The 22,175-nt window shown below is 43.6% G+C and overlaps 1 protein-coding gene across 1 annotated transcript in view; it reads left to right on the top strand.

Moving 5' to 3' along the window:
- Positions 1-22,175, top strand: part of CCDC178 (coiled-coil domain containing 178) — a 360,418-nt gene that overhangs the window by 29,132 nt on the left and 309,111 nt on the right. The window contains exon 5 of the mRNA XM_030552997.1: positions 14,892-15,088. Coding sequence (XP_030408857.1) covers positions 14,892-15,088 — 197 coding nt within the window. The remainder of the gene's footprint in view (positions 1-14,891; positions 15,089-22,175) is intronic.

The following is a 22,175-nucleotide window of genomic DNA, read 5'->3' as shown; positions in this document are numbered from 1 at the left end:
GGACCTCTGCTGCTGCGCTTGGGCAGAAAAAGGGGCCCTTGCATTTGCCTCTCTGGTTGGGGGATCCCTACCACCACCTCTCCAAGTGGAAGTTGAGCCACAGTGTCTTGCTCAAGCCTTTAGTAGCAGATAATTGGTTGAGAACTGTTGTGACTGTTGAAATCAATACAACAGGACCCTTAAAAGTCAAGGGTCTTATAACTGCTGGCTTTTTAGATGTCAGAAGACATCCCAGCAAACAGTTATTCTCTTTTAAAACAGATAATAAGCCAATTAATTCAGTATTTAAACCTTATCCTCTCAGTTATTCATCGTACCTATACCTCTGAAGTGTATCATATATTATTAGAAAGTACAAGATAGAGGCATGCCATTTACAAAATCTCGCAAGACTAGAATGATACATGGTCTTAATTTTCTTTTTTGTATTTATTTTCTTGTATAATACTGTCATAACTCTAGTCCCAGATTTGGACCTTAGCGTCCAAAATATGGGGGTTAGCATGAAAACCTCCAAGCTTAGTTACAAGCTTGGACCTGGTACTTGCTGCCACCACCCAAAAATTTAGAGTGTTTTGGGGCACTCTGGTCCCCCTGAAAAACCTTCCCTGGGGACCCCAAGACCCAAATCCCTTGAGTCTTACAACAAAGGGAAATAAATCTTTTCCCTTCCCCCCTCCAGGTGCTCCTGGAGAGATACACAGAAGCAACCTCCGTGAATCTAAGCAGAGGGAGTCCACCCTCTGTAATTCCAGTCCTGAAAACAAAAGCACTTTCCTCTTCACCCAGAGGGAATGCAAAGTCAGACTAGTAAATCTAGCCCACACAGACCTCCCCCTGATTTCTTCCTCCCACCAATTCCCTGGTGAGCTGCAGACCCAATTCCCTGAAGTTCCCCACTAAAGAAAACTCCAACAGGTCTTAAAAGAAAGCTTTATATAAGAAAGAAAGAAAAATACATACAAATAGTCTCTCTGCATTAAGGTGACAAATACAGGGTCAATTGCTTAAAAGAATATTGAATAAACAGCCTTATTCAAAAAGAATACAAATCAAAGCACTCCAGCACTATATTCATGTAAATACAAAAGAAACAAACTCTTTGGTACTCACAACTTGGAAACAGAAGATTAGAAAGCAGAAATACTTCTCCAAAGCTCAGAGAAAGCAGGCAGACAGAAAACAAAGACTCAGACAAACTTCCCTCCACCCAGAGTTGAAAAAATCCGGTTTCCTGATTGATCCTCTGGTCAGGTGCTTCAGGTGAAAGAGACATTAACCCTTAGCTATCTGTTTATGACACGCCCCCCAAGTTGCAGACAGTGGGGAAGCTCACTGGCGGCGATTTCCGTCTAGAACTTTAAAATAACCAGATTACTACAACACATGCACCTTTACATATACCACTAAGTATATAACTAACAGACTTTTACATTTTAAGAACACTTTTTAACTACTGAATTCTGGGAAACTCTCACGGGAGAGTGCATCAGCTACTTTGTTAGAAGCTCCTGTGATGTGCTGAATTTCAAAATCAAAATCTTGGAGAGCTAAACTCCAACGAAGAAGTTTCTTGTTGTTCCCTTTGGCAGCATGAAGCCACTTTAGCGCAGCATGGTCAGTTTGTAGTTGGAACCGCCGTCCTCAAACATATGGGCGTAGCTTTTCCAGGGCGTACACAATGGCATAGCATTCCTTTTCACTGACTGACCAGTGACTTTTCCTCTTAGACAGTTTCTTGCTGAGAAACACGACAGGATGGAAGTTGTGATCTGTTGCTTCCTGCATGAGCACTGCTCCTATACCACGCTCAGATGCATCCGTGGTTACTAGGAATGGCTTGTCAAAGTCCGGGGCCCTGAGTACAGGGTCAGACATGAGCGTTGCCTTAAGTTGGGTAAAGGCCTTTTGACACTCATCAGTCCACTTAACTGTATTTGGCTGGGTCTTTTTGGTCAGGTCGGTCAGTGGGGCAGCGATTTGGCTGTAGTGTGGAACAAATCGCCTGTAGTATCCGGCCAGGCCTAAGAAGGATTGGACCTCTTTCTTTGACCTTGGGACAGGCCACTTTTGGATAGCATCCACCTTGGCCTGTAGGGGGTTTATGGTTCCTTGACCCAGCTGGTGCCCCAGGTAAGTTACTCTGTTTTGGCCTATTTGACACTTTTTGGCCTTAACAGTTAGTCTGGCCTGCCTGATGCGCTCAAAGACCTTTTCCAGCTGTAGTAGGTGTTCGGGCCAGGAGTCTGAAAAAATGGCCACATCATCGAGGTAGGCAACTGCAAATTCTCCCAGTCCAGCTAGTAGACCATCTACCAGCCTCTGGAAGGTGGCGGGTGCATTTCGAAGGCCGAAAGGAAGGACATTGAATTCACACACCCCCGCATGGGTGACGAAGGCTGACCTCTCCTTGGCAGGTTCATCTAGCGGTACTTGCCAGTACCCCTTGGTTAAGTCTATTGTAGAGATGAACTGGGCATGTCCCAACTTCTCCAATAGCTCATCGGTGCATGGCATTGGATAGTTGTCTGGACGAGTTACCGCATTTAGCTTACGGTAGTCCACGCAAAAGCGTATTTCCCCATCTGGTTTGGGTATCAGAACCATTGGAGATGCCCATGCACTGGTAGATGAGCGGATTATACCCATCTGTAGCATGTTCTGGATCTCCCGTTCTATAGCAGCTTGGGCATGAGGAGAAACCCGGTAGTTCTGATTGGGTGAGCATTGGGGTTCTGATTGGGTGAGCATTACCTGTGTAATGGAGTGGTATGCCCGTTCAGTCCGTCCTGGGGTGGCTGAGAACAATGGGGCGAAGCTAGTGCACAGCTCCTTGATTTGTCGCCGCTGCAGACGTTCCAGGGTGGTTGAGAGGTTCACCTCTTCCACACCATCGTCTTTTTTTCCATCATAGTAGACACCGTCAGGCCATTCAGCATCATCTCCCTGGACTGTAAACTGACAAACCTGTAAGTCTCTGGAATAGAAAGGCTTGAGAGAATTAACATGGTAAACTCTAGGTTTTAGTGAGGAATTGGGAAATGCTATGAGGTAGTTCACAGTTCCCAGGCGCTCTTGGACCGTGAGTGGCCCTTCCCATGATGCTTCCATCTTATGGGCCTGTTGCGCCTTCAACACCATCACCTGGTCTCCTACGCTGAAGGAACGTTCTCTGGCATGTCTGTCATACCAGGCCTTTTGCTCTTTCTGAGAATCCTTTAGGTTCTTTCTAGCAAGGGCTAAAGAGTGTCGGAGGGTGCTTTGTAGGTTGCTTACAAAGTCCAGAATGTTAGTTCCTGGAGAAGGCGTAAACCCCTCCCATTGCTGCTTCACCAACTGTAATGGCCCCTTAACCTCGTGGCCATACACAAGTTCAAACGGTGAAAACCCTAAACTGGGATGTGGTACAGCCCTGTAGGCAAACAGCAACTGCTGCAACACTAGGTCCCAATTATTGGAGTATTCGTTGACGAATTTACGTATCATGGCCCCCAAAGTTCCATTAAACCTTTCCACCAGGCCATTGGTTTGATGGTGGTACGGGGTGGCAACCAAGTGATTCACCCCATGAGTTTCCCACAGTTTTTCCATGGTCCCTGCCAGGAAATTAGATCCTGAATCTGTAAGGATGTCGGAGGGCCAACCTACCCTGGCAAAGATGTCTGTTAGGGCCAGGCACACAGTGTTAGCCCTGGTGTTGCCTAGAGCTACTGCTTCCGGCCATCGGGTAGCAAAGTCCACTAAAGTCAGTACGTACTGCTTTCCTCTGGGCGTCTTTTTTGGGAAAGGACCCAGAATATCCACAGCTACTCACTGAAATGGGACCTCAATTATGGGGAGTGGCTGGAGAGGGGCCTTGACCTGGTCTTGAGGCTTTCCCACTCTTTGGCATACCTCACAAGACCGGACATACTTGGCAACATCCTTGCCCATCCCCTCCCAGTGGAAGGACTTCCCCAATCTGTCTTTGGTTCTGTTCACCCCAGCATGGCCACTGGGATGATCACTGGAACCACCAACTGTTTTTGTGGCTGCCATTCTTTCCGGTGTCCACCAGAAAGAATCTCCTTGTATAAAAGTCCTTGGTCCATAACAAACCGGGATCGATTAGAAGAGCTGAGAGGCGGTGGGATGCTCCGTGCCGCCGCCCAAGCTTTCTGAAGGCTGTCATCTGCTTCCTGCTCGGTCTGGAACTGTTCCCTTGAGGCTGGGGTGACCAGTTCTTCCTGAGACTGTGGACTTGGCTTTGGTCCCTCTGGAAGCGATGTAGATGATGGGGTTGTTTCCGTTGCTGGTGAACCGCTCTCCGCTGGTGCACCTGAGGGTATTTCAGGCTCTGGCTGAGCCTTTTGGGTATGGCTGTCTGTTGTTTCTGTCAGTTCTGGCTTGCTGGCGCCCTCTGGCGTTGAGTTTGAAGATGTGGTTGCACTTGCTGGTGCTGGTTGCTGTTCCAGTTCCGGGCCTGGGACTGGAGGTGCTGTGGCGGTTTCAGTGGTTAGCATGGTATCCGAGTCCACTACCTCTGTCTGGGTCTCTGGTGACACAGACGGGGTATCTGTGGATGGCTCAGGAACAGGAATGGGTCTGGAAGCTTGCCTGCTTTGGCTACGTGTAACCATTCCCACTCTCTTGGCCTGCTTCACCTGGTTGGCCAAGTCTTCCCCCAGTAACATGGGGATAGGATAATTGTCATAGACTGCAAAAGTCCACATTCCTGACCAGCCTTTGTACTGGACAGGCAGTTGAGCTGTAGGCAAGTCTACAGCTTGTGACACGAAGGGGTAAATTGTAACTTTGGCCTTTGGGTTGATGAATTTGGGGTCAACGAAGGATTGGTGGATAGCTGACACTTGTGCTCCCGTGTCTCTCCACGCAGTAACCTTCTTTCCGCCCACTCTGAAATTTTCCCTTCGCTCCAAGGGTATTTGAGAGGCATCCGGACCTGGGGATCTTTGGTGTGATGGTGGTGTAATGAATTGCACTCGCATGGTGTTCTTTGGACAGTTGGCCTTGATATATCCCAGTTCATTACACTTAAAGCATCTTCCATCTGATGGGTCACTGGGCCGAGGTGAGTTACTGGAGACTGGTGAGGTGGACGAATAGGGCGTCTGTGGCTTGACTTGGGTTGTATGTGGGGTCTTTGGCTGTCCTCGGTTGTAGGGTTTATGGTCGGTGTGCCCCCTGGGGTATTTGTTCCCCTTGACCGTAGCTTTCTTGCTTTCTGCCACTTCCATCCATTTGGCTCCAATTTTCCCCGCCTCAGCGAGATTTTTGGGTTTTCCATGTTGTATGTACCGTGTTATGTCCTCAGGAACACCATCCAAGAACTGCTTCATTTGTATGAGGAGGTGCAGTTCTTCCAAGGTTTTAACATTGTGTCCTGATATTCAGGCCTCATAATTTTTCCCAACGTAGTAGGCGTGTTTGGGAAATGACACATCTGGTTTCCATTTTTGGGTTCTGAAGCGCCGACGGGCATGATCCGGGGTTATCCCCATTTTGTATCTGGCCTTGGTTTGAAAAAGTTTATAGTCATTCATTTGCTGCTTAGGCATTTCAGCTGCCACCTCTGCTACTGCCACTCATGTCATAACTCTAGTCCCAGATTTGGACCTTAGCGTCCAAATATGGGGGTTAGCATGAAAACCTCCAAGCTTAGTTACAAGCTTGGACCTGGTACTTGCTGCCACCACCCAAAAATTTAGAGTGTTTTGGGGCACTCTGGTCCCCCTGAAAAACCTTCCCTGGGGACCCCAAGACCCAAATCCCTTGAGTCTTACAACAAAGGGAAATAAATCTTTTCCCTTCCCCCCTCCAGGTGCTCCTGGAGAGATACACAGAAGCAACCTCCGTGAATCTAAGCAGAGGGAGTCCACCCTCTGTAATTCCAGTCCTGAAAACAAAAGCACTTTCCTCTTCACCCAGAGGGAATGCAAAGTCAGACTAGTAAATCTAGCCCACACAGACCTCCCCCTGATTTCTTCCTCCCACCAATTCCCTGGTGAGCTGCAGACCCAATTCCCTGAAGTTCCCCACTAAAGAAAACTCCAACAGGTCTTAAAAGAAAGCTTTATATAAGAAAGAAAGAAAAATACATACAAATAGTCTCTCTGCATTAAGGTGACAAATACAGGGTCAATTGCTTAAAAGAATATTGAATAAACAGCCTTATTCAAAAAGAATACAAATCAAAGCACTCCAGCACTATATTCATGTAAATACAAAAGAAACAAACTCTTTGGTACTCACAACTTGGAAACAGAAGATTAGAAAGCAGAAATACTTCTCCAAAGCTCAGAGAAAGCAGGCAGACAGAAAACAAAGACTCAGACACAAACTTCCCTCCACGCAGAGTTGAAAAAATCCGGTTTCCTGATTGATCCTCTGGTCAGGTGCTTCAGGTGAAAGAGACATTAACCCTTAGCTATCTGTTTATGACAAATACCAACACTCTTTATAGCTTTGCTGTAGGGTGACCAGATAGCAAGTGTGAAAAATCAGGATGGGGTGGGGGGAGTCCATATAAATAAAAGCCCCAAATACTAGTCCCCTTACTTTCCTGTTATGTTTTTATTTTGGAATATATTGCTTGCTTTTAAACTTAAGTATTCACCATGTTTGGTTTGTTGTGGCTTAAATTCAACTGTTTTTGTACTAACTTCTTCACGTAAGCAAAGTTCACTCCAGTAAGCATCCTACTCACATCTGTATTTAGCCAGTATCCTCTACTTCTTAATTGGAAGTGCGGTATGGGAAATAGTACCAAATTCATCTTTGAGTGGATGCCGATGTGTATTCCACTTAGGTGTGTGCACGCCAAGCTCACTGGAGCTGGAGACTTATGCCTAACAGTACTTGTAGAGGGGCATCACTAGCGCCTCATGGCTGTGGTCTCTCCCTTAGCTTTATGAGGGGGCAGCGCCCTGACTCCTCTCAGTTCCTTCTCACTGCCTGTGGCTGGAGTAGGAGCTCTGTGTGGTTGTAGTCTCACAACCTTGTATTCAGTCTTAGTCTAGTTTCTTGTGTACAGTTAGATGGTTAGTATTAGTTAATAGTCAGTAGATAGTGTTCCTCAGTGATGCCTTCACCAGGGTTTAAACATTGTCTATTTTGTGGACAGATGTTCTCCAACAGCCACCCCCATACTAGGTGCTTGCTTTGTTTTAGCGAGGCCCACCTTAAGGAGCATTGATTGATCTGTAAATTGTTTAAAAAGAGGACTCAGGTGGTGCTGTACCTTCACCACAAGCAGCACCTGCTTGAAAAGACCATGTGGTCTGATCTGGTACTGAGGCCCTCCTTGGGTTGAAGATCACTCTCAGGCTTGGAGAGCACTACTTCCTTTTGTTCTGAGGCAAGTGCCTTGCTGAAGAGATAGAGGATCCGAGAAAGAGGTCTCAGAAGACCAGTTGGTACCACTCCAGGTTGTGGGACAACTCTGCCTCCCCTACATAAAGTGCAGATTGGCATGTGACCAGTTCCGACACTTGGGATGGCATTGGTACCACTGACCCTTTCCTGGAACTGAATGGGAAAGGCAGAAATCCTGTACCATCTACTCCACTTCAGGCCTCCAGGCATCCATTGAGTCCAGTACTGATAAGGGAGATGCTGGTACTGACTGCATCCATGCTGCCAGTGTACCAAGCAGCCGCAGATCTACTCTGCCTTTTGGTCCCAACCTCACTCTTCATCCAGGACTTTCTGAGGGCTATGGCACCTATAGCCCTCTGATGGAGTGACCCACTGAACCCTTGTGTCTGAAAACACTGCATCCAGATCTCCCCTCCCTGTGGTAGAAATGGAGCCAGTGCCAGAAGCGGTTGGGGAGGACCTTGGCACCAGACCCTCTTCCGACTCATTGCATTAAAAGCTGTTGGTGCTCCCAGGGCAGCTTTTGCCATCCTTGATGTTGATGTATTTTGGTGCTCGGGTACTGATGTTTATGTTGTGACGGACACTGCCTGCAGCAATGGCATGCTCTGTACTAAGGGTACTTCCTTCATTGGGGCACCAATTCCTGCCTCGTTCTAGGTGACAGATGAATCAGACTGCCTGTTGGCTCCCTCAGGCGTTGCTCCGCCCATATTGCTGAGATCCTGGGACACTTTTGATTCCGAGTTGGGATCATCATCTTCCCGCTCTGCATCATCTGATGAGTTCCAAGGTTCTGATGATCTTCCTTCTTGTCATCCCCTGATGAATTCCCAGAGATCCCGCTCTTCATCCCATTAGATGCTGAAGTCACCCATCAGGTCAACGGCGGTGGTTTCAGACCAGCTGCAAGCCCAGGTATGGGTGGACTTCCTCCCTGCAGAGCTGCTGGAGTCCTCCCTCTTGGGATGTCTTCCCATGGTGAGAGTCAGTTTGGCTTAGCTGAAACCTTCTTCCTTATTGCTGGATGATGCCGTGCTGCTTGGTTCGTCCTCCCCCTCTATTCCAGAGGGCTTTTTATGCAGTGTAGCCACATTCCTTGGCATCCAGGTGGAGTTTCTTCAAGAGAACATGCACAGACGGGTGGACATTTTACTGCCTGCCATCCCTGGAAGAGTGACGCTCCTGTTCAGTGGTGTGCTACTTGAGCCAGCGAGAGCCCTGTGGAGTACACTGGCTGTGGTATACTGGTAGCTAAGTGCATTGAAAAGCACTACTTTGTTCCCATGCAGGGATTTGAAGAGCTCTCTTCTCACCTGGCTCTGAATTCCCTGGTCATAACAGTGGTAAACAACAGAGCTCAACAGGGTGAGTTCAAGTCTGCCCACAAGGGCAGAGACTGCAAGTGGTTGGCTCTGCTGGGCAGGAAGATCTATACTTGTCCCCACTGTGACGTTGCACTCCATATGTTTATGGAAATAGGCTTATGAGTGTGAATATACTATAACTGGAATATGCTTTCTGCAAAAGGTCTCTTGTAAGGTGTTACTACAAAGCTTATAATCTACTGAGTGTGTTCATCCTATTTGTATGAATGTATCATTCTTATATCTGAAGCTAGAAATATGAAGTATTACTCTGAAGTCCTATTGTAATTATGCAAAGTGTGGGCCATTAATAGTCCCTTGGAATCCACTGACTAGGACAATTGGTTGTAAATGGCTCTGTTTACTTACAAGTCTTCCTGTGTTCATGTGAATCAGCCCAGGAATAATGGAGGCTTAGGGTCTCACAGGACATGTGACCATGTCACCTGGTACTGGAATCCAACTTAAACCTGGTGCTTTTCCATTTAGAAGGAGATGTGGGAACCCGTGAGAGACAAAAGATTCTCTCCTTGTGAGAAAAATGGCTGCACCTTGCATCCTGTGATCAGTTCCCTGCACTTCACAGCATGGCTACTTCATGGCTAAATGAAGAGGAAGAGAAGTGTTCGGAGGCTGTCTGACAAGTCCTACTCACAAGTAGGAAGTCCTCGACTAGGATGGCTTATTTAGAGAAATGGAAGAGGTTCTTGGTGAGGTCCTGGTGGGACACAACTGACAGAGGCTTCCATCCAGGACATCTTGGATTACCTGTTAAATCTTCAGAAACTGGGCCTTGTACTCATTTGCTGAGAGTGCATGTGGCGGCAATATCAGCGTTCCATCCCACCCCCACCCATTCAAGGGAAGTTTGTTTTTTCTAATGCCATGATGATGAGATTTCTGAAGGGGATTCTCTGCTTACATCCTCTGGTCCGAGAAGTGGTTCCCTTGTTGGACCTAAACACAGTTCTGGTGGCTCTGATGGGCCCTCAGTTGCATCCTGTCACTGCCTCCTGTCTCAGAAAACTGCGTTCCTGATAGCCATTTCTTCAACAAGAAGACTTGCAGGCCCTGCTGGTTGAGCTTACACTGTGTTTTCCAAGGAAAAGACCTTTTATCCAAGGTGGTATCTCAGTTTCATCTGAATCAGGCAGTGTATTTACCTGCATTTTTCCCTAAGGCTCACTCTTCCCCAAAGAGCAGCGCCTTCCTTTTTAAAAAATGGAACAAGTTAATTTGTGTCCTAAAAGGCAATATTTTTTTGTCAGTGTCTGTTTAATATGTAGTAAACCATTCTGAGTGACAAACTTGTTACTGACAGTTGTCTGTACACATAGGATTTCAGATATGGACAGCACTGAATATAGTGAAGATACCTGGTTATCAAACTCCTCTAAGTTGGATGATAAAGATATTGGGATGTATTGTGAAGATAAAGATGTTTCAAGGTGTTTGTTCTGAATGACAGAATTTTACTAGTAAATTTGTTTTCCTTTCTGTAACATAATTTTCAGAGTTGTAACAATGATTGCAATATACTTAATATATACACATTTTTTAAATGTAAATATCTTCCTGATTTGCAAAGTGGAGAACTAAAACACAATAGCATATTAAGCACTGATAAATCATAGTCTCAAAAATTGCTCTGTTTATGCCGAGACAGCTGTCATTTCTGTGGTTAAACCCCTACTGCATTTTCGGCATTTAGGGTCTGAACCAGCCAAAAATAGCCTCTGTGGCTGCTGGAAATTCTAGAAGCCTTTTTTACTTGACACCCGTGGACACAAATTATAATAGTAATAATAATACAATGCATTCATACAGTTGTCTTGACAAAAAGGCTGAGGCTCTTTTACAATTCATGCAATTAACAACAATATTCAGTACATACCTTTTAAAGTTTGATTTAAAAATAAAACAAATTTGACTTACCATTTATCAAAAGGAAGCCAATTACATAACTTGTCAATAAATATTAAGGGGCAGAGGTGAAATCCTAGCTCCACTGAAGTCAGTGGCAAAACTCCCATTGACGTCAGTAAGGCAAAGCTTTCACCCCAGATTTTCAGATGTAGCCTCCCTTTCTGTGTTTGCAATTTTTTGACTTTTTTAAGCCTGCTGCACACACTAGTTTGGTCTCCTGTAGGCTGTAATATTTTGGTTTAATTTTCCTGGTATGGAAATGCCTGGGTTGTGTTTAGTGGCTTGTGTTGTGTAAGAGGTTGACTAGATGATCTAGTGGTCTCTTCTACCCTTAAATTGTAGGTGTATAATGGGAGGCCCAGCTGCAGCCCTTAAGACTGTAGTTTAAAACATTTTAATATTTTAGGTGCAATAACTCCTCACTTAACGTTGCCTTGGTTAATGTTATTTCATTGTTACATTTCTGATCAATTAGGGAACATGCTTGTTTAAAGTTGTGCAATGCTCCCTTATAAGTTTGTTTGGCAGCTGCCTGCTTTGTCCACTGCTTGCAGGATTCTCTGGAAGAGCAGCCCCTCCTCGTGGGGATTAGAACTGGGGGGGTCAGCAGCCCCCAACCCATCAGCTCCCCTAAATTCCCTGTAAGGTATGTGGCTCAGCAGCTGCCTATCAGCAGTTCAGGTCACCCTCCCCACACTGCTGTGCTGCTCCTGACCTGCCCTGCCCTCTGCCTTGGAGCTGCTCCTGGAGCTTTCTGCTTGCTGGGTGAGGGGGACAGAGAGGTGATGATGTCAGGATGTCCCCCTGTTCGTGCCCCCTGCTCCTTACTCCCTCTCCACAAGGTGGAGGAGGGGACAGTCACAGGGCTCAGGGACAGAAAGGAGGGGACCTTGCAGGAAGCTGTTGCTTCCTGTCTGAACTGGCTGATCTGCTTAAAAGGACAACATACTTAAAGTGTGGTCAGCGTACTTAAATGGGCAATGCACATCTCTCTCATTCAGGCATGCACCCCCCCAGCACTTTGGAAAGTCAGCACCTATGCAGCTGTCAGGAAGAGGGAATGGTGTGCTCCAGCTGGATAGCGTGGGTTCATCATCTTGTTCAGTTTTTGCAGGGAAGTGTTTGTAGCTACTGCTCTGCATCTATTGTGTTTCCTCTCTCTTGCCTCAGTCCATGCTGCCTTGTAAAGTGTGAGGCTACATTAACAACAGCGTATTAACCCTGAGGGCTCAGCCAAGTGCTAGTTCATCATTTAGCAGAAAGGCATTCCATGGGAAATATTCCACCCTCTTACTTCACCACCTCAACCAAGCTTTACAATCATTCATTGCTGTGTACAATATTAAACTGTTTGTTTAAAATTGTTTAAAACTTATACTTTATATGTGTATAATGTCTTTTGTCTGGCAAAATTTTTTTCCTGGAACCTAACCCCCCTATTTACATTAATTCTTATGGGGAAATTGGATTCACTTAACATCGTTTTGCATAAAGTTGCATTTTTCAGGAACATAACTACAACTTTAATTGAGGAGTTACTGTAGTATGTAAATCAGAACAGCAGACCTTGACCTCAGAGATTCTTTTATGGAAATAATTTATCCTTAGTGCTTGAAACATGTTTTGTAGCAGCTTTTCACAGAGTGGAATTTTGACTAAGTCTAAATCTCATGGTAAGATAATGATATTGAGACCCCATTGAGTTTTATCGGGGTACAGATGTTTTAATAAGGTACTTTCTCAGCAAGAAAAAGTACATTAAAGGGATCTGGAAGAATTTTGCAGTTGTACTCCTCTCTGGATAGTATCCCCATAAGCAAATGAGAGCTTACGTTGTCAGCCATTTTACTATACATTTACTATACTCTGTATCTGAAATAAAGTAAGGGTATAGAGATTAAAAAAGGAGCACTTAAAGATGGCAAAGTCATTGCGGAGAAACTAAATGAATTATTTGCTTTAATCTTCATGGCTGAGAGTGTTAGGGAGATTCCCAAACCTGAGCCGTTCTTTGTAGATGACAAATCTGAGGAATTGTCACAGATTGAAGTGTCATTAGAGGAGATTTTGGAATTAATTGATAAACTTAACAGTAACAAGTCACCGGGACCAGATTGCATTTACTCAAGAGTTTTGAAAGAACTCAAATGTGAAATTGCAGTATTAACTATGGTTTGTAACCTGTCCTTTAAATCGGCTTCTGTACCCAATGACTGGAAGATAGCTAATGTAACGCCAATGTTTAAAAAGGTCTCTAGAGGTGATCCCAGCGATTACAGACCAGTAAGTCTAACATCAGTACTGGGCAAATAAGCTGAAACAATTGTAAAGAATAAAATTGTCAGACACATAGAAGAATAGAAATTGTTGGGCAAAAGTCAACATGGTTTCTGTAAAGGGAAATCATGTCTTACTAATCTATTAGAGTTCTTTGAAGGGGTCAACAAACATGTAGGCAAGGGGGAATCCAGTGGACATAGTGTACTTAGATTTCCAGAAAGACTTTGACAAGGTCCCTCACCAAAAACTCTTACTTAAATTAAATTTTCATGGGATAAGAGGGAAGATCCTTTCATGGATTGAGAACAGGTTAAAAGACAGGGAACAAAGGGTAGGAATAAATGTAAATTTTCAGAATGGTAACTAGTGGTGTTCCCCAAGGGTCAGTCCTAGGACCAATCCTATCAACTCAAATGATCTGGAGAAAGGGGTAAACAGTGAGGTGGCAAAATTTGCAGATGATACTAAACTGCTTAAAATAGCTAAGACCAAAGCAAACTGTGAAGAACTTCAAAAAGATCTCCCAAAACTAGGTGATTGGTCCACAAAATGGCAAATGAAATATAATGTGGATAAATGTAAAGTAATGCACATTGGGAAAAATAACCTCAACTATACATACAATATGATGGGGGCTAATTTTGTGACAACTAATCAGGAAAGAGATCTTGGAGTCCTCGTGGATAGTTCTCTGAAGATGTCCATGCAATATGCACCGGCAGTCAAAAAAGCAAACAAGATGTTAGGAATCATTAAAAAGGGGATAGAGAATAAGACGGAGAATATCTTATTGCCCTCATATAAATCCATGGTATACCCACAGATGTGGTCTCCTCATCTCAAAAAAGATTTACTGGCATTAGAAAAGGTTCAGAGAAGGGCAACTAAAATGATTTGGGGTTTGGAATGGGTCCCATATGAGGGGCGATTAAGAAGGCTAGGACTTTTCAGCTTGGAAAAGAGGAAACTATGGGGGGATATGATAGAGGTATATAAAATCATGAGTGTTGTGGAGAAAGTGAATAAGGAAAAGTTATTTACTTGTTCCCATAATATAAGAACTAGGGGCCACCAAATGAAATTAATGGGCAGCAGGTTTAAAACAAATAAAAGGAAGTTCTTCTTCACACAGCACACAGTCAACTTGTGGAACTCCTTACCTGAGGAAGTTGTGAGGGCTCGGACTATAATAGGATTTAAAGGAGAACTAGATAAATTCATGGAGGTTAAGTCCATTAGTGGCTGTTAGCCAGGATTGGTAAGGAATGGTGTCCCTAGCCTCTGTTTGTCAGACAGTCGAGATGGATGGCAGGAGGGAGATCACTTGTTCATTACCTGTTAGGTTTACTCTCTTTGGGACAACCGGCATTGACCACTGTCAGCAGATGGGATACAGCGCTGGATGGACCTTTGGTCTGACCCCGTATGGCCATTCCTGTGTTCTTATGTTCTTAGGGGAAAATACTATTGAAAGTGCCAGTTTTGTGTTGCAAGTCATTGTGTATACTAGGGATTGGCAGTCTTTGGCACACAGCCTGTCAGGGAAATCGACTGGTGGGCCAGACGGTTTGTTTACCTGCAGCATCCGCAGGTTCGGCAATCACAGCTCCCACTGGCCGCGGTTCACCGTCCAGGCCATTGGGGGCTGCAGGAAGTGGCGGCCAACACATCCCTCAGCCTGTGCTGCTTCCCGCAGCCCACGTTGGCCTGGAACGATGAACGATGAACCGCAGCCAAACCTGCGGACGCTACAGGTAAACAAACTGTCCTGGTAGCGGATTTTCCTGACGGGCTGTGTGCCAAAGGTTGCGGATCCCTGGTATATACTTTGGTATATGTGAATAGGACAACTTTAGCTGAAGGTAGCGGGGTGTGTGTGTGTGTATGTAAACATATATATGTAGGTTTATAAGTAACTTTTAAAAATGTATTTTAAAACAGCAGGACTTTAACCTTAAAGCAGGAAACAAAAGCAGTGTTATCAGAGGTCGTTGAGCTGATTAAGCGACTAGAAGCTGAACGTAAAGAGGCTGAAGAAGCTTTGAAGCGGGAAAAACAGCGAAAGAAAAAGCTTGTAATGAAAATTGATTGCATGTCAATTTGGAGGCTTCAACAATTCCCTATAGCTGTACAAAAAGGTATTGTGATTAAAACTAACGGTTTTCATTAAGTTGTAGTCTGCCTATTATGAGGGAGAGGATAATCAAGGACAGTTAGATTGGAGTCACATTAGCTCTTCTGGCACTGCAGTAAACTATTGACTTATGGTTAGGAATTTGGTTTACTTAAACAATTATGCAGAAAAAAAATGAACATATGATGGAGCAATTGAGCATTTATTTAGGAAATAGCGTAAGTGTGCACAAACCAGTCTACAAATATCTCAGAGGAATGAACATTGGGAAGAGGAAGGAATTAATCAGGGTTATGCAGGGAATGTGAACGAGGAGCAAAAACATAAAATTAGACTAAAGTAAAAAAAAATTGTTTTTAGGAATAATTAAAATGTAGAAATACTTGGATAAAGAACTTATTAATATTTAGTAGGAGCTGTTCTGTATATTATAGGAGGTTGGAATAGATGATTTTGGTCTTTGGTACTCAAATATCTAGATCACGGGTGGGCAAACTTTTTGGCCTGAGGGCCACATTGGGGTTGTGCAGCTGTATGGAGGGCTGAGTAGGGAAGGCTGTGCCTTCCCAAACAGCCTGATCTCTGCCCCCTCCCACTTCTCACCCCTCTCAGAACCCCCAAACCATCCAGCCTCCCTTGCTTCTTGTCCCCTGACCGCCCTCTCCCAGGACTCTTGCCCCCTATCCAAACCTCCTGCTCCTTGTCCCCTGACTGCCCTGACCCCTATCCACATCCTCGCCCCTTGACAGCCACCCCGGGACTCCCACCCCCTATCCAGCCACCCTCTGCTCCTTGTCCCTGACCACCCCCTCCTGGCAGCCCCCCCGCCCTTAATTGCCCCCCAGGATCTGACCTCCTTATCCAACCCCCCCTACTCACTGCCCTCCCGACCCCTATCCACATCCCCGCCCCCTGACAGGGCCCCCAGAACTCCCACTCCCAACCCTCCCTGTTCCTCGTCCACTGACCGCCCACCTAGAACCTCTACCCCATCCAACCTCCCCCTCCTCCCTGACTTCCCCCCAGTACTCCCTGCTCCCTTACCCAACCCACCCGCTCCCCGCCCTCTTAGCAGCAGCAGGAGCTTGCAGCCACGACACCCGGCTAGAACCAGCTGCACTCCCCACGCTGCCCAGTGGGAGCGGTGGGCTGGAGCGGGGCCTGCGCAATGGCATGGCTGCAGGGGAGGTTGGACAGCAGAGGAGGGGCCAGGGACTAGCCTTCCCAGCCGAGAGCTCAAGGGCTGGGCAGGACGGTCCCATGGGCTGGATGTGTCCCGCGTGCTATAGTTTGCCCACGTCTGATCTAGAAGGTGGTCGTAGGTTTAGGAAGGATGTGTATTGAGAAGCCTGTTGATATTCCTCATTGTCTCTGCTGTAAACAAAAAAACCACAACATCCCACCATAGTCATCAAATACATTGCAATATTTTATTGCTAATTATACTCAAAATTCCCTATTTATATGTATTTTGTGAATTAAAAGTGAACCATTTTATGTATTATATAGTATCTTTGTTGTAACTTCTTTTTAATCATGACAGCAGTTTAAAAGTTAAAAAAGAAAACTCTCCTAGAATAAGAATAAAAGGTTACAAGTAGGCACTGTTTTCAGAGAAGATAACTTCTGTATGAAGCCTTATCTTAAACCAAAACTGTTAATTTTATAATAGTTTTTCTGTAGTTTTTTCTTTAAAGTTGTTTTTCTGATTTGAAACTGATTATTTTTCCTGCATCTTTATTTGGGATGAGTTTTAATACAATTAAGTTTAATTCTTTATTTTGCCTTTGTGTGGCAGTAACTTATTAAACTTAAACAAAAAAGGGGGGGGGGGAAGGGATAGCTCAGTAGTTTGAGCACTGACCTGCTAAACCCAGGGTTGTGAGTTCAATCATTGAGGGTGCCATTTAGGGAACTGGGGTAAAAATCTGTCTGGGGATTGGTCCTGCTTTGAGCAGGAGGTTGGACTCAGATGACCTCCTGAGGTCCCTTCCAACCTTGATATTCTATACTTTAAGGAGAAATTCATGCAACAACTGAAACACCAATTTATCAAGGAAGAATTGCAAGAATGGGGAAACTGATAACTATGGATTTTAATTCTTCAGTACAATGTTTCAGGATTATACCTACTAAAAGGGTTACTTTTTCAGTCATCAGCTGCAGTGATACTTTAAATCATATTCATGTATTGCCATATGGACATATTAGTTTCAGTATACTCTTCTGCACTTTGATTAGGAATATGAAATATTTGGAACAGGGAATATAATTAACACATTTTCAGTTTTGTTAATAGATGCAGTGATATAATTTTTTTTAAATCAGCATGGAATTGTAATGTGAGAAAACTCTGAAACTCCACTCCATTGAGTTACATCACCAAAGCCAGCTGATGAGATTCTTTCCTTATATTAACTTGTATTGTCATTGTCATCATTATGGGTGGTGTTATTTATTCAAATGTTAAAACTATGCTAAAGTGAAGTTAAGCAGGAGAATATGTATCTGTTACTTCAGGGTGAAAAACATTACAGGGATGTTGTAGCTATCTCAAGCATTACAAACCCAGGAATTTTATAGTTAAAGTGTAGCAAGGTCTCTCTGAACCTGGCATCAGATCCTGCATCTTCCTCTTTATCTTCCTCTATTTCACTTCTGTTTTAGTCATTTGCTGATTCCCAGTACTCCTGGCTGCAAGCAGTGTCAGTTCATGCAGTTGACCTAACCCACTGGTTAAGCCCCCAAAATCCACCCGTTTCACAGAATAAATCAAAGAAAGCCTCTAGTTCTGGTATAATTAAGACATTTTAGTGTTTGTCCTAGACTAGATGAGTGGCCCTTCACATGGACATAGTCACTAATCATCACTCTGCCAAAGAAAGGCAGTCTGAAATTGTGTCAAAATTACTGAACCATAAGCTTATTTAGCCATCCCAGCAAAATGATGTTGAAAGTCATATTGAAAAGATTGACGCTACAAGTGGACACTGTCATCGCCGAAGAACAGGCTGGCTTTCGTGCTGGAAGAAGTATCACGTAACAGATTTTCAACCTTCATGTTCTATGTGAGAAGTACTTACAACACCAGCAGGATATCTACCACTTCTTTATTGACTTTAAGAAGGCGTTTGACAGAGCATGGCATGAAGCTCTCTGGGCAACCATGAAGAAATGCACTGTTGGTTGTAAGCTTATTCTTACCATTAAACAACTGTATGCCAAGATCAGCAGTGCAGTTCTCGTCAATGGCACAATAAGAGAGTAGTTTTGCACCACTGTTGGAGTCCAGCAAGGCTGCCTTCTTTCGCCCACACTGTTCTACATCTACTCGGAGCGCATAATGACTGATGCCTTAGAAGATCACATATGCACAGTCAGCACTGGGGGGGCGGGGGCGAACAATCTAAAATCTTTGGTTCGCTGATGATATTGACGACTTGGCAGGCAGTGAAGATGAACTTGCCAACCTTGTGAAATGATTGGATGAAATCTCCGCAAAATACGGCATGGAAATCAGTACAGGGAAAACCAAGCTGATGACAAGCAAACATGACAGGATCAGCTCACATATCACTGTCAATGGATAACAGCTGGAGATAGTGAAACAGTTGAAATATTTGGGGGCAATCATCACCGATCAAGGATCCAAGGCAGAAATTCTGGCAAGAACTGCGCAAACTATAACAGCAGCAGTGGCAATGTTAAAGCCAATTGGAGGCATAAGAACATCTCCCTGGAATGAAAACTGAAAGTGCTACTGAATTGGTCATCTCCATTTTTCTCTGTGTGTGTGTGTGTGTGACATGGACCCTTATGGCAGAACTTGAATGGAAAATACAGGTAGTAGAGTTGAGATACTTCTGTAAAATCTTGGGCATCTGCTACTTCAGCCACGTCACTAATGAACAGGTTTGCAACATCATCACCCAATGCGCTGGGTCATATAAAGACCTCTCGACGACCACGAAGAAGTGCAAACCGAAGTGGTACGGCCATGTAACAAGATCGTCTGGCTTATCCAAGATCATTCTCCAAGGGACGGTACAGGGGAAGAGGAGAAGAGGTAGATAGAAGAAGAGATGGATTGACAACATAAAAGAGTGGACAGGAATGGACTTCATGGAGACTCAAGCACTGACACACAATTGTTAGGGATGGAGACAACTGGTTGATTGCTCATCAATGGTGGTGCCTCGGCGACCAATGCGGTTATGGGAATGATGATGATGATGATGATGATATAAAATTGATTTTTTAGAAAGACACATTAGGTTTTTTCCATATGTTTTTCCTCATGGTGTCTCACAGAGAAGAGTTAACTCTTTCAGTTGACTTCACTGATCAGGCCAGTATTTCTTACAGGAATCCTGCTCAGCAGAATCTAAATGTTGTTTGACTCTTCCAAGGCTTTTTATGAGGTCTGCTACAGTAGCAACATTTTCTAAACTTTTCCCCCAGTTGATAAAACCCCTTCACTTCCATCAATTTGGTACCACTGGGTGTTCTATTCTAGTCAGGGCACCAGCTACTACCAACATATTTGTAATAACATATTGAATAGGCTTTTTCTGAGCAGGGTTAAATGATATAGTGTTAATAACACCTGCAGCAGCCAGTGGCCACACCAAAAGCTTTCCCACTTGGGGATACTCAAGAAAGTGATGCCAAATTAACTAAAGATGTGAATTTAAAGTAAGTGAATTAAGCTAAACCGAATGAATACCACTTTATTTCTGAAATGAGAGCATCCACACGGGTTTAATGCACTTTAACTAATGCATTTCACTTTAATTTATTTGGCTTAAGTTACCTGGGTATCCCCAGGTGTCCTAACGCTAAAACTGTTTCCAATATTGTTGCAGCTGAACTGGCATTAGCATTGCTGGGAAATGTTTACAAAATGTTTTAACTGTAGACAAAGTCTTCATGGTGATTACATTTTATCAGGTATTTTAATTCTGTGAATTAGGGAGATCTGTATCACTTGCCTTTGGCTACCTCTCTGTTTCATGCACTTATTTATTTATTTATTTTTTATTTGTATTATTGTCCTGTGGCCCCCATGGCCACAGTATGTGAGTGGCTCATAATTTTTAATGTATCTTTGGAATATTTTTGTGAGATAGGGACCTATTATTTTAATTTTACAAATGGGGTTCTGAGGCTCAGAGAGACTAAGTGACTTGCTCAAGGTAACACAGGAAGTCTGTGGCAAAGCAGGAAGTTGAACCTTGGTCTCCCAAATCCCAGCCTCACACCTTAACCAGTGAACCATCCTTCCTCTGCTTTGGCTGATTCTAATGGTAAAACAGATTGAGTTGATCAATTTTATCACAGAGTCTTAGAAGACAGAGAAGAAGAACATGAGAATGGCCATACTAAGTCAGACCAATGGTTCATCTAACCAAATATCCTGTCTTCCAACAGCGTCCAGTGCCAGATGCTTCAGAGGGAATGAACAGAATAGGGCATTTATTGAATGATTCATCCCATTGTCCAATCCCAGCTTCTGCCAAACCTTGTTTTATTCTTGTCATGTGGGCTTGATGCATGCTGCATAAAAGTATTGCTTTTTGTACTATAAGCATATAGCAGTTCTCCAAAAAGGGCAATATTTTTGGAGTTTAATGTAAACACCCTACACACACCCACATCTTATATAATTTGAAAACTCATTTTATGTACGTTTAGATGAGGTATGATGTGGAGCTGTCAAGTGGTTTCATAAGTCTGTAGGTGAGGTGAAACAATGGTGCCCAAAATAAGAAAGTATCAATTTTTTTTGCACAGTTTCAGAAATGTTGCAACATGACTATGACTTCATTTTTTACTGATAATCTAATTTCAGCTCTTTAATATGGTGCTTATTGGTCAAAGCTACCAAACGACAATGTAGTAAAAGATTTTCATTGGTTTTTTTTCCCAGAAATAAGGCTATTTGGCATGTGGCCAAAATGACAGATATCAACATTTTGCAATATACTATCACGAAATGTCTTAACATTGCATGTTATTAATTGTGAAAGTATCTCACAAGTGATTATAATAGTTTTCTATATTTTAAACTGAAATTTGCTGAGCAAATCAGTCATAGTGAAGATTGTGCACCAGTAGCGGTAGGTTGTGTGCCCATGGTTTGTATGGCATAGTGGGTGGATGTAGATACATGTAAATTCCTAATGTAATGCTTCTCTATTTGCAAATTTTTTATACATACAATGTAGCATCTAGTCTGCCTACGAGAAAGTTTTAATTTGTAATTGCCTATGCATGCAGTACTAGCCTTTGAAATATTTTAGAAACCATCTTTTTAATTCAGTGTCACTTACGCACAAGTCAGTAGTGGTGTTAGATATGACAATACACAGCCACATATTGGGCTTCAGTCAAAGGGCTCACTAAACAAAAATGGCAATTTTGATACTCACATATAGATCTAATTTATATCTGATCTAGCACAAGTCTGTATACTTTTACTAGATGAAAACTGATGATAGTGGTAGTGTTAATTCTAACAATATATTTTTGGAGTTTTACTTCTACAAAGAAGTTACATAATATGAAGACATGGAGGATACAAACCCCTTAACACTTACATCAAAGAGAAAAAGACTCAAGAAATTTTGAAAAATGTGTTATTTGTCAAAAAAATCAAAAGAATGCAAAATTGTCAAAAGCCACCAGTGTTGGACAGAATTCTGTGAAGCTGGCAGCAGAAGCCAGGAGAGATGAATTATATTGGCAGCTACTGGATGAGTTTTTTAGTTTAGAAGATGTGCCAGCCTGCAAATAATCCAATATCACAAGAAATATCGCTGAAGTGTGGGAAAGAAAAGTCACTTGCTCTTCCTGGGCAATCAGAGTCTCTTATGCAGTGCACAGCCTTTGGAAAACCAGTAACAACTTGCCATGAAAAAGTACTTCAGAAAATAAACTCTTGTCACCTACAAATGAACGCTATCCGAGATCTCTCTTGGAGTCTTTTAAGACTTCTAGCTCATGATACCCTACCAAATGTTCATACTCAGGCGATTCCATTTTGGACTGATTTCAACCACAAGCTTGCAACAAAGAAGAGCACCTACACA

Source organism: Gopherus evgoodei, chromosome 2 (assembly GCF_007399415.2).
Source record: "Gopherus evgoodei ecotype Sinaloan lineage chromosome 2, rGopEvg1_v1.p, whole genome shotgun sequence".
Lineage (NCBI taxonomy): Eukaryota > Metazoa > Chordata > Testudines > Testudinidae > Gopherus > Gopherus evgoodei.
This window is presented reverse-complemented; position numbering and strand designations above follow the sequence as displayed.